Source organism: Microchirus variegatus (genome assembly GCF_963457635.1).
Source record: "Microchirus variegatus genome assembly, chromosome: 2".
Classification (NCBI taxonomy): domain Eukaryota; kingdom Metazoa; phylum Chordata; class Actinopteri; order Pleuronectiformes; family Soleidae; genus Microchirus; species Microchirus variegatus.
The window spans coordinates 27,435,441-27,448,032 of NC_139803.1; the positions used below are offsets into that span (position 1 = coordinate 27,435,441).

A 12,592-nucleotide genomic window follows, 5' to 3' on the forward strand; every position below is an offset into this window, starting at 1 on the left:
CACAAGTAGCAGTAGGTGGCGCCAAAGTCTGTGATACCACAGAAGGATAACAAAGCTTGATGATGTAAATGAAGAGTGACAATAGCTGTCGATACAGAGCAGCATTCCGTTGCTGCTTCAGTTTATTATTGTGGTCAAGGTTTTCTCGCCAGTCCACTCGTCTCTAGTCAACTGCCGTTTCCACCATTTTTCGCTATTTTTCTGGTCACGTGATTTATAAATGTCCTCCTATATTCGCTAAAACCGTTTCCATGCTTCTGTCTTTTATCAATACAACAATTTTCCCACCTGACTCAAGGGTAAAAGCCTCAAGTCTGTGCACTGTAGCTACTATTTCTGTTAAAGCTGCAGTAAGCAACCTTTATTTTGCAATCATTGACTAAGAATTACGTAACAACTCTAAGCTTCATGTAAATCGTGTGATTTAGAGAGAACTAAACTGCACCTCGTCTAGACCCTTGCTATGGTCTCAGGGAAAGCAGCTGAAAAAGAGGGTGTTCCAACCAGCTGTTCTACAGTAGCAGTAGCGGCACATACAATCCCTTTAGTGGAAAGGTTGGTATTGTTATTATAAAAACAGTCCAAAAATAAATGCAATAAAATGTGTGTAAATGTGGTGGAAGGCCTTCATCATGCATGAAGTGCTCATTTGATGGGAGGGGCTCAGGGCTATGAGCCTCCATCGTTAAGTGCTTAACCACCTGAGGATGAGACTCAAAAATCAGCCATTTCTCCAGGGATCTTGCCTACAGCAGCTTTAATTACTGTGAAGAAAAAATCGTTTTTTGGGCGTTTGTTTTACGCATTCAAAAGACAGAGGTCTCACTTACTGCTGATAAGTGACGTCATGCAAATGAATAATTTGTCTCTGCAACAATCAGGGCTACAAACAGTGACGTAAACAAAACTGCTGACTCACCCGACGTCAATGAGTGGAGCCTTCCCTCGACCCCTCCTGTAGCACAGGAAGAGCTCAGGGCTCTTCAGACTGCCATGGTTTAGGTTTGCGGGCTGACCACTGTAGGTGGTGTCAATGCATGTGAAGCCCTCGGGCACCGTTTCTCCCGCGGACCTGTTTATGACGGCCAAGTCAGTGATGGGCGCTTTGGGCCCGCTGGACTTGGCCTCTGACAGATCCTGCACCAAGGGCGTGGACTTGTCCGTCAGACCGGCTACGACAAAGTAGTCGGTCACGCGGTGACCCTTGTCCTCAATCATGGCTGGCTGAACCTGGAGAATAAAGAGATACATGAAATTAAACAACAACAAATTGTTTATTGTTCCATCACTAATACCTACAGTTACTGTTTCTGAGCTTTAGGCAAATATATCTCACTCTGGGGTGGTGGGATGTCAACATATGTGAGCAAACAAAGAATGCTTAATTGGAGGATTTGTGCATACATATCCTAAGAAAAAGCAGTTGGGAATGCTGCGTTCCTGTGCTGTGAACAGTAGCTCCTGTTGCGTCTGTCTTTAGTTAATATATGAATAACAAAACTGCAGGCCGAGTCCTGAGTCCAGATGAATCCACATTGTTCATACACATTGTGGAAATCTGATTCAAACTGCTCTAACTGGGAATGCACAATATCCTTATTGGCCGATGTTGGCTAGTCGGCTGAATAGGGCGTTACCCAGGATTTCCACTGGATGCGGAACGGCCGCAGAACGGCATCGGCGCGGTTCTGCTTCGTCCTCTGCCCGGCGTCAATCCCCACCGGGCGCTTTACGGCAGCGGCGTGGTGCCTTGGGAGCCAGCGGTATTCACGGAAGATCTCTCGATAATCTTGAACGGACGCGAGTTCGCGAGATCCAGCGATAGACTGTGTGTATAAAGGAAACAACAACAACACAGCTTCTTTCATTCTCCGACGTGGAAGAACTGTTGATCTAGTGTCATAAATGATTTTATGTTTCTCCACTTCAACAATCAGTCTCTCGTCGTACATTATGACTCTCCGAGACGCTCTGATTAATTGACTGTTTACCTGGTAGCACCGGTCACGACGGAATGTTGATGTGAAGTTGTGACTGGCTGTATGACTTGCGTATTGTGTTTTATTTTGAAAGGGGGGCGGAAGTGTTTTACTTTGATTCTGTGTCTGACTTCCTGTCTTGTGCGATCTGCTTCGTTGAAATTTACGAGGTTCAGCAGCGGCAACGGCAAAAATAGAACTGATTCCTATCGATAGCTCTGCTGGTGGAAATGCTCTCATTGATTAGAATGGAAGCGATTTGCAACTGCGACCGCGCCGCTGCCGTTCCGCGTCCAGTGGAAATCCAGGGTTACCTCCTTGACTTTTAAGCTGGCACCCTCTCCAGCTATTATTCTTTCAATATTTATTTTTCACAATCAAGAAAATGTATATCTAATGTGATGCAAGTATCAAAAATACTTTGTGAACTTCACTACAGTTGAGACGTAATTACCTCTGCAGTCAAAACATCCTCATATACAGTATTGGAATATTGGATATCAGCAATATTCTAATATCGTGCATCCCCAACTAAAAGCTATGTTGATATGATTTTCTGCACTAAATATTGCTGCCTTGGTTCTGTCTTCCTCATTTGCTTCCTATGGAAGAAAAGTTGCAGAAAGTTATATATTTCTAAAGTCGTAAATGTCCTGAACATGGTGACCAGATTTAAGAATAAGGACAAGAGGAACACTATAGCTGGAAACAAAGTTAGGAATGCTTTTATTGCTGTGGCTGAGGCAGTAAAGAGTATCCTTTAAGGCTGCTGCATCACAAAGAAGCAAACAAACTCGCTGGAAACACAAGGGGTAATGAAGGGACTGGGTCTGCTGACATTCACAAACACTCTTGTCATTATATATCTCCAAACATGTCGAGAGAGTTAAGGATCTTGTGGCTGCAGCGAGCCAGGAGAGAACCATTGGGTCTGGAGGAATGCTTCAAAATGTCACTGGGACCACAAATCAAGCTGAGAGAGTGGTCTTTAAACACTTGAAATATGGCCACAAATTTGGCTTGATTGATGGTATATAAAAAAAAAAGATGCCACAAAAAGATGTTAGTAAGGTTCCTCATGAGGTTATGAGAATTTTGTTAGTGCATCGTCACTTAAATGCCTATATATCATTTATGTTCCATATGCACGATGCAAGGAAAACAATATGCTCCTCCTATGTGCCAAAGTGCCAAAATCACTTATCTTATCAAGCCTGGCCAAAAAATACCACGTTAGAGAGCTGGTAAGATCGATACAGATCATATTTTCCAGTGGCTAGTAGTGACTCAGCCACTGAAGCTCATTCATTTCTATTCCGGACATGAATCATAACCATGCAGAAGGTTAAGAATAGGTTAGGAGTGTCATCAAATCTGGCAGCAGTCTGTGGTAGAGTGTATGGCTGCAGAGCCCATTGGCTTGGGAGGAAAAATTGCGGAGACACAGACTTCCTATATTTCGGCTACAGGAGATGACACGTTATCTGACTAAGTGGGACTTGCAGTCGTCTTTTTTTTGTTCATCTTAAGGTTTGAGAACATGCCATGGAGTATTGTGTGAAGTCCTTCTGTGCAGACAGGCTGGTATTACAGTCCAGGTAGCTATGAAGAATGTTCGCTGGACATTTGCCCAGAATGTGGTCCATTTTTCACTGTCCTTTAAATCCACATTGGGGGAAAAACACTCAGATCAAAGAGAGAGTGGTGTTAGCGTGTAAACATAATCCTCAATTAGAAAAAAAAGAATACTTTCATGTCACATCCAGTAAGAATCTGAGGCAAGATCAATGCAAGCTTTTTCTTTTGTTCTTTGTTTGAGGAAATGTTAGCGAAAGCAAGCACAAGAGCGAGGTAGGATTATGACATCATCGGTTTCCCAACGTAACGTATTGATTTCTCCAAAAATGCAATACGAGGATGGCGTTTTGTTTTTTTCCGACAAATAATACATATATTTATATATTACAATGAAATATATAAAAAAAATCAATTTTCTCCCACTTCACTAATTTTTGTGTGGACAGCCCCTAAATCCATGTCCGGAAAACACTCAGATCTAGTGTTGATTCTGTTACCAATAATGCATGTTAATATAGTCTTATAATCACTGTTTTAGGGCAGTGGTGGAGTCTCATCATCGTCCCGTCTTAGTCATGAAAAAAAGGTTGTTGAGGAATATATTTCGTCTCATCTTTCACAAAAAGTATGCTGCTGAGATCAAAGAGAGAGTGCTGTAAATGTTTAAACACAATCCTCAAGCACAAAAAAAGAAATACTTTCATGTTCAGCATCCAGTACGAATCTTTACGATTTGAACTTTAGTTTAGCGCACTAGTTTGCAGCGGCCCGGAGGAGAGGTCTATCACTAGTAGAGAGTTTCAAATGTAAATATCGTGGTATCGTACCATCCATCCATCCAATATCTACCGATTTATCCTCCACCGGAAGGTCGCGCAGGGTGCTGTGCCTATCTCATCTGACATAGGGCGATAGTCGGGGTACACCCTGGACAGTTCGTGTATGGTATTTGTACTGTATAATGACAAATAAAGGTTGTGTATTGTAGGTCTTGTATTTTAAACAGACAAAAGTGGCACAATAAGTCCATCATTGTCAACAATTAGAGGATTATTTGATCAATCCTCTCTGACAACCTCTACCAAAAGCCAAGTGTTGCAGTAATGTAAGGCAGACCAACTGAGCTGGGGGTGAATCGCTATATCCGATAGGTAAGGAATAAATGTATCAAACAGGGTCAGTTTTGTGTATCATCCTGTGTAAGAGGGTACCATAATTGCACATATTTACTTCCAAAACAGGACCACCCATATGAATTTCCTCCGTTTTACCCTCAGAGTGCGACATTTCCCCATTCTGATAAAAGTCACTGAAATTTAAGTTTTTATTTGTTGTCATAAATAAAATTTGTTGGAGCCCAAATGATTCCAGATGTGGATTTTGACAGCACAATGCGGCCTGCCCTGTCCCACTCAGCTAAAGGCCATATTTTTTATGACAATGCAGAGCAGCAATCCAGACATAGAGAGCTTTTAAGACTTATTGCTCTGAAGAGATTTACTGGACCGTAGCCATGGTTACATCTTAAAACCTATTCAAAAGCAAAACGCAGTTGAGGTTGTTTTTCACTCTACATTTGCTTTGTAACTAAAACTGCTGTAGAAAATGTGTTCCCAACAAAGGGCAGCCAGTAAATGTACTCTAGTGGCTCAATAACCGGCAATGAAATGTTAAACAAGTTAATTATAAGATTTCATCAAAGTTTCAAAGGATGAAGACCCTTTGAAAACCAATAAATTATTAACTGCAGTTCTATTTCTGCAGTCTTTTTGCTCGAAGCAGCTATACTCAGTATTTATTAAACATCGACTTTCCCAGTTGTGTCATGTGTACACATGAGATGATATATATATATATATATATATATATACATATACATATATATATATATACACACACAACCCACCATAATAAAAGTTATTCCACTCTCTCACTGCAACTGCAATGTCACTGGTTAACACTTGGTAGAGAAAATTGAATGTTGAGAGCAAAAAATGTTGGTTAAAATGGTTCCAAACAACAGGAGCATTTTGTCCGTTCTGACAAACATGGCCTTTCACACACCTTCTCTCCTCCCACAACAACGTTCTTTTCTGTGATCCATTTTCCCATCAAGAGCACATCAAGACTCCCAAGGATTCAATGCAACACAACCTGCACAAGGCCATTTCTTTTGTCATTCAAACTGTTGGTATTTTCTCAATTTAACTCAGCTTTTAAACCGTCTGTTCTACCGCACTATGACAATTAGCCACAGAGAACATGGGCACAAATCACCACAAAATACCACAGCAGGGAACGGGTTCATAGTCGGGATGGCACGATACCACTTTTTCGTATCGGCTATCGCAAACTCAAATATCTATCACAGACGATACAGTCATTTTACATCATTCAAACTAGAAAACTGTTCATAAAACGTATGTACTGATTGCATTTACCTCCTACAGCCATTACAAGTCATTTCAAAGACATAATTATAATATATTTTTACAGTCTTGTGCATAGTGAAGCAAGCAATATCTACGATTTTTGGATTGTATCAGATTTTACACTTTTATCTGTTCAATGTCCAGCCCAGTGATTTTGACCAGTGTCGGACCGATACCGATATGATGTATCGTATCAGCGTGTCCCTATATTTTTTTAAATCGATATAATATAATTTCATAAATTAAAGCAAGTTCTTTGATTTTTGAGCAAATATTCCCTAGTTTCTTTTCTACATATAACAAAGAAATTATTAAAACAGGAAAAACCAAAAGTAAATTCACTCAAAATAATACGCAGGTAATACTGGACACCAACTTGATTGCAAAGGGTTAGGGTAAGGGTGTTGGAAATGTAAGAAAGAGAAAGGAACCAGAACCTGGGTCAGGCACTGTGCCAGTGTCCCAGACGATGTGTTTATTTGGAGATAAATCACAAATACACAATATATCAAAGATGAAATTTCAGGGCTTTTAACTGGACCAACAGCTGCTAGAGTACGATACGATACGATGCGATACGATATCCCTTTATTGGCCTACAATGGGGAAATTCCCAGTGTTAAAGCAGCAAAGGGATAGTCACACCAAAGAAAGTCAACAAATTATACGTTTGAACAGCAGACAAGGAACAGCAACAACGGTGGCAGTAACTGGAAATCAGTTAAACCTCCAGAAATAAGAGAAAGGGAAATTATGGCATGTTTTTTTTAATGGACCAAATAACATCAATTACGCAAGCAAAATTATCAACAGATTAAACAATTATTCGTTGCAGCCCTAGTTCATAGCAAGAAAAAGGAAACACATTCCTGATACCGGCCAGCAGATATGTTTGATTCTGAGCACATGGTCTGAGGAACATGGTTGCTGAACACTGTAGGCTTTCTATTGCTGATATCTGCCATATTCTAAACTGCCAACATGAATAATTATTAGGTGTGTGCATGCAATGTCAGACTCACTATTAAAGCTGGAACCATGGAACCACCCCCCCCCCTCTACTGCCTCCACCACAACCATAGAAATATTTCTTTGTGACAACCCATCATAGACAGACACGGATGCTGCCATGGCAACAAATGCCAGCCTGTTCAACCCTGAGCTGTGACTCCTGATGTTCTCGCAGAGGAAACTGTTCCCTTTCAAAAGTACATTTAGTTTTAGTTTAGTTCTGCACACATGTTCTGTTCTCGGCAGCCCATTGTCGCGTTCAAGGTTGTCAGAATCCAAGCCAGTGTTGCATTTTGATACATGCAGTATCAATGAAGTGATACAAATGGCTTGTTTTATTGTGCACTACTACATCTGTTGAGCAAATAAAACATGTAAATGGCCATTTATGGTGATGGTGTTGACAGGGAATTAGACTAAAAGCTTTAAACCGAATGTAAACACAAGGGAACTTAAGAGTACAGCATCACTGCCGCTTCTTGTTTCAGCACGCAGGTCGGAAAAAACACGACTTCTAAACCTGGAGGCAAGAAGAAGGGGGGAAAAAAAGAGGACGCTTCTTGGGACAAAGGGTAAAACAAATGAGTCAAACTGGTAGATAAAAAGCTGTGCATTCAATTTCCAGTGTATGCAGCCTTGTGTTGTAACTTGAGCCCCTGCCTCTAAAGGCCATGCTCTGCCCCTCCCTTCCCATGTGAAAACCTGTTCCTCTTTTACTCCTGAGCCCCACCGATCGAGTGTCACGCCCCCTTTGTCTGGGTTGCACTCGGGGAGTAAGGTCACAGTGAACTGTGACAGAAGATACCACCGTGAGGCCACTGTGGAGTGGACACATGGTTCGAGTGACTCTTTACTGTGAAGCTGCTTCTGGCTTCCTTCTGGCTATGAATTCTAAAAAAAAAAAGGAAGGCCTTCATGTTAGGTATATGTATCCAGAACAGATTATAAAGCAGCACACAGATAACAATTTATTTTAAAGGGCACGAGGAAAAAAAAGTTTATTATAGTGCTGGTCTATTGTTGTTAAATTATTGTTACAATCCAGACTTAAACTTTTTTGTCTGTGCAAGTTTTGTGAATTGTGAATCACAGTTATTTTGGTCAGGAAAATCGAGGTGGAAATTTTTTATATCATCCCATGTCTAGTTTGGATAGTTTTCTGTTTTTATCCGTTTATTTATTATTGGCTAAACCTACATTAATAGATTTTCCTGTCACATTATTTATTCACAATACTGATCAAATATTTTTCCAAGGTGCACATTCTGTGCCGAAAACCTTACCTTAAGGCCACATTATACTTCTCCGACTGCGTATGCGTTATCCGTCTGCGTCACCACGTAGACCACTCGAGCATTTATACTTCTGCGTCGTGGTGACGGATAGGCGCTGCAATTTCCCGCCCGATCAGTAGGGGTCGCTGCGCAAGGTTGTTGTGCTTTTGGCTACAGTGAGCAATGGCGTCCGAGGGAGAAAGACTGTTGTTGTTGAAACAGCGGCCGTTTCTCACTTTTCTGTTTCCCGGAAAGCAGTTTTAAGATAATTTGAGGCGAGAAATTGGTCATTTAGAGTCTAAACATGTGCTGTGTGTGTTAAGATATGACGTATTTATAGTTTGGCAGCGACGAAGTCGGCGGGGATCAGCTCCGCCCTCTGTAGCGCTCGGCGCTCACTGTGAGCCGGCACAGAGCAGCTTAGCTCGGCATGTCCTGAGGACCAATCGCAGCTCTTGCCGTCTCCGTTGTCTCTTGACGGAGTGACGGACACTTAAAAAATATTCCGTGCACCCGGAGATGACGCAGAGGCTCTTCGACAGGTTCTGCGTCGACGCAGAGGACTCTGCATAGCTACGCAGAGCACTTTACGCAGGAGTATAAATTGGGCTTTAGTTTGATCATTGACCATTGATCATTTGATTTGATCCTTTTATTTTTTTTGCACAATAGCTGAGTCAAATAGAAACACACACACTTTGTATACACATACCTGCCACACATTCATTCATTAATTCATGAGCTCACTGACTTATCTCCAAAACATGAGCATCTCAAGTCAAAAATACAAATGAAGTTAATAGATTTGTGACACAAAGTCCATTTAGTGAATGTGGGGGTGGGGATATGTTGTGTTTTAGGACATATAATGCAACGCAATGCATTTAAAGAGTAAAATATCATACGATTACACCTAAAAATCCTGCTCGTCTCAGGTTTCCCTGAGCTGGAGAGTCTTCTTCCTCGTCTGTGGCGCTGGTCTGAACTTGCTCACAACAATTTCATGCCAAAGATTGGCTGTGCAGCTCAACCATCCTTGAGGGCAGAGGGAAAACTCTTCAGCTGCCATAAAAAAAGCAGGGAGGTCCTACTCTTCACATTCTTGGGCACCAGGACCTGATGTTTGTCCATTTTTGGCACTTGTCTGGGGAGAATGGTGTTCATCCAAAGTGCCAAATTCAATTCAAGTAAAGCTAAGAGAGAAAGAGACAGAGATTTCTGTATTTAATTGTGAGAGTAAACCTGTTACTCCATCCCCCATGGTCTACCCCACAATGATCTCATCCCTTTTACACAAAAGAGCCTGGAGGCTTGTTCCCCAGAGGTGAAAGAGCCTGCCCGCCTCGCTCTCTGTGTGTGTCAGTGTGCGTAATGCTGGACGTCAGACAGTGCTGTGCTTGTCTCAGTTATTTCAGCAGAAGTCCCTGCCATGCAGATCCACTTGCATCTTGTCTGACAGAGCAGCTGAGCATGACACGCAGATCTGTCACGTACTTGTGACACAGTGAATAGATGTAAAAAAGGGTTTTGAGGGTTTTAAAGCTGCAGGTGGTTTAACATGCCGATTTCTGCGATGAGCAAGTGGTATTTATTATTTTTTAGGGCTGTAGCTTGGGTTGCAAAAATTCCCATTGAAAGTATATTTCCAAAATTCCTTTACCGAAAGTTCCAAGTCCCATGGAAAGTTTCTTACTGGGAATTTTCCATCCCTTTACATCTTTTGGATTCATGACATGGACATTTGGTTCATAAATTGTCAGGGAAATTATGAATAATGACCTCAATTTGTCCATAAATGAAATACAAAACTGCTACTGTCACTGAGTAAACTCTTATCTTATCATTGCTGCCCTAAAACTTAATGATCAGAATTGTGTCTAACATTTATTTGTAGGTTTATTGTATTTATATTTTTTTATTGGTATGGGACATAGCACAATCAAAATAGAATGATTTAATTGCAGCCTCTACAATGTTCAAATTTGAATGAATTGTTCAGCCCAACAAAGAATCCAGAAAACATTCAAGCTGAAATAACAGAATTTGTTTTTGTTTATGAAAGGTTCAAACTATTTGATTATCAAATTAAGCAATACATTTTGGAGTTGATTACCAATTGTCTTACTGATCTTTTCTAATAGTCCTATTCAAAAGCGCAAAAAAAACAAAACTATTAAGAGGATAAAGGTCATTTAATTTCAGCTGTAACAGTTCCAAAGCCTTTCAGTTTGTTGCTTACTCGCAGCGTGGTTTCAGCACCAGTGGCTGCTATTAGTGCCACTCTGTAGCTTTGGAGGGTCTGCGCAAGGCAAAGTGGACCTTCTTGCAACCTGTCATCACAACATGCTGTCTGCGGTCAAGGCCAGGCGGAGTACAAGGGTGCCAATGAGGTGACAAAACCTCAATGACCAGAGAGATAAAACCTGACACTCCAGGTTCTTTTTGATACAGAGTGTAGGTTAGAAGAGATAAACTCAAGTGAAAGCCAGTGGCTTTTTCTGATTAAATTCATATGATGCAAGCTACAATGAGTCTGTGTGCTACCTCTTCAGGACCCTTTCGAGCATAAATAATCCTCATGGAGACCAAAACCTGGTTGGGCAGAACCTAATTTTTGAGGAACTAGTTGAGTTTAGGGCTAAGATTTGAATTATGGTTATGGTTAAGGTCAGAGATAAGGCTTTGTTTGCAGAGCTCTAAGGCTTGCTTTACACGACAACGCTCCCGGGTGAAACCGACAAAATATTTTATCAGATGTACGCGTTCCCGTCTAAAGGGTTGAAAACTGTGCTGTGAAAAGTGTGCTCTGAGCTGCTCACGCTGGCTATCCTCCCGTACGCGTTGACGTCAGATCCATGTGCAGTACAGCCAAACAACAACAATCATGTCGGATTATATTCATCAGTCGGACATTCAAATTGCCTCAGCTGCTCTGATACCTATCCAGGAGTCATTTCAGCAATTAAGCCGAGTTAATGTTTTGGTTTTCAACTGTGGGAGCGCTACTAGAGAGAAGTAGAAAGAAGTTTCAACGCATGCACACGCTCTTGGTGTTGTTGTATGAAGGTATGTGCTTCACAGTGCCACCTAGCCACCTGGCATGCATACTACATCAAATTTCACACACTTTAACATCACCGTGTGCATGCAGATCGATGAATAGTATAGTATAGTATAGTATAGTATAGTATAGTATTGTAATGTAAGTCAATGTAATGTCCGTGGACGTCATGGAAAGCAGATAGATATGAATATAGATATAGATAGATATGTGTATATCTGTGATGACGGTTGTGTTGTTGACAAGAGAACCACGGTGTGTACGTAAGGACGTAGACGTAACTACGAAAACAACTCTGTTAACACAGGCAAATCTTCTGTTCCCATTTGGAATAACTTCCTCAAAATTCAAGTGACGCTAAAACGATAACTAGCACCATAGGCTTGTTTGTAGCATCAGACATGTGACCTTATTTGGTGGTGGAAAACACTAGATGTAAGCATTTACTAATACAGTCACCGTGTTAATAAATGACTTAAGTTTGGCAATAAGGCCGTAATGTGGTATATTGCAAACAAATCATGGACATTACATCACTTATGACACCATGTAGACATTCGAAATGGGAATTAAAAAATGAAATGAGTTATCATGACATCAATGAAGTCTAGACCCATCTGCGCTAAAAGAGATGTATGTTGGCTGTGCATATGGTGTAAATAGCTCAACTTGCTAATTAATCCTAACGGCCCGCTGAGATGAGGCTACCATTACTCAAGCCTTTGAGTAATGAGTAATTTGAGTATATACTGAGAATACATTTTACATCACGGCATTTTGGCATTTATTCTGACACATTGTATATCAGCACACTTGATACAGAAAGAGAATATATTCAACTATTCAATATTTGCTGTTGAGCGAGAGGTGGAGAGTTCAAGGTCTAATCAGCCCTTCAGCTCCAGATAAGCCACTGTCATAGCCTGGTTTTATCACATCCATCTGTTCCATCCATATGTCTCTCACCTTCTGCACAACCTCAACAACAGTGGAACCATCTCCCTCATTTGTGTTTGTTTAACCCAGGCACTTGTTTTCATACAAACACAAAATCCAATTTTGCCAAGGGGCTGTCAACGGCACACCCCCCAGAGAAGGAAACTGCCAGATCTGACAAGACACACACATGGCGCAAAGGCAGCGGATTGTAATTTTTCCTATGGGCTATTTAAGTTTTTCACTCCATGTGCTGTTTGTTGTGACTGAATTTTCTACACTCTAACTGAGCATAACATTTCTGCCGTCTTCATGAAACAA

At 41.2% G+C, this 12,592-nt stretch overlaps 1 protein-coding gene across 1 annotated transcript in view; it reads right to left on the reverse strand.

Moving 5' to 3' along the window:
* Positions 1-12,592, reverse strand: part of dennd4c (DENN/MADD domain containing 4C) — a 38,647-nt gene that overhangs the window by 20,136 nt on the left and 5,919 nt on the right. The window contains exon 2 of the mRNA XM_083904849.1: positions 920-1,230. Coding sequence (XP_083760975.1) covers positions 920-1,218 — 299 coding nt within the window. The 5' untranslated portion in view covers positions 1,219-1,230. The remainder of the gene's footprint in view (positions 1-919; positions 1,231-12,592) is intronic.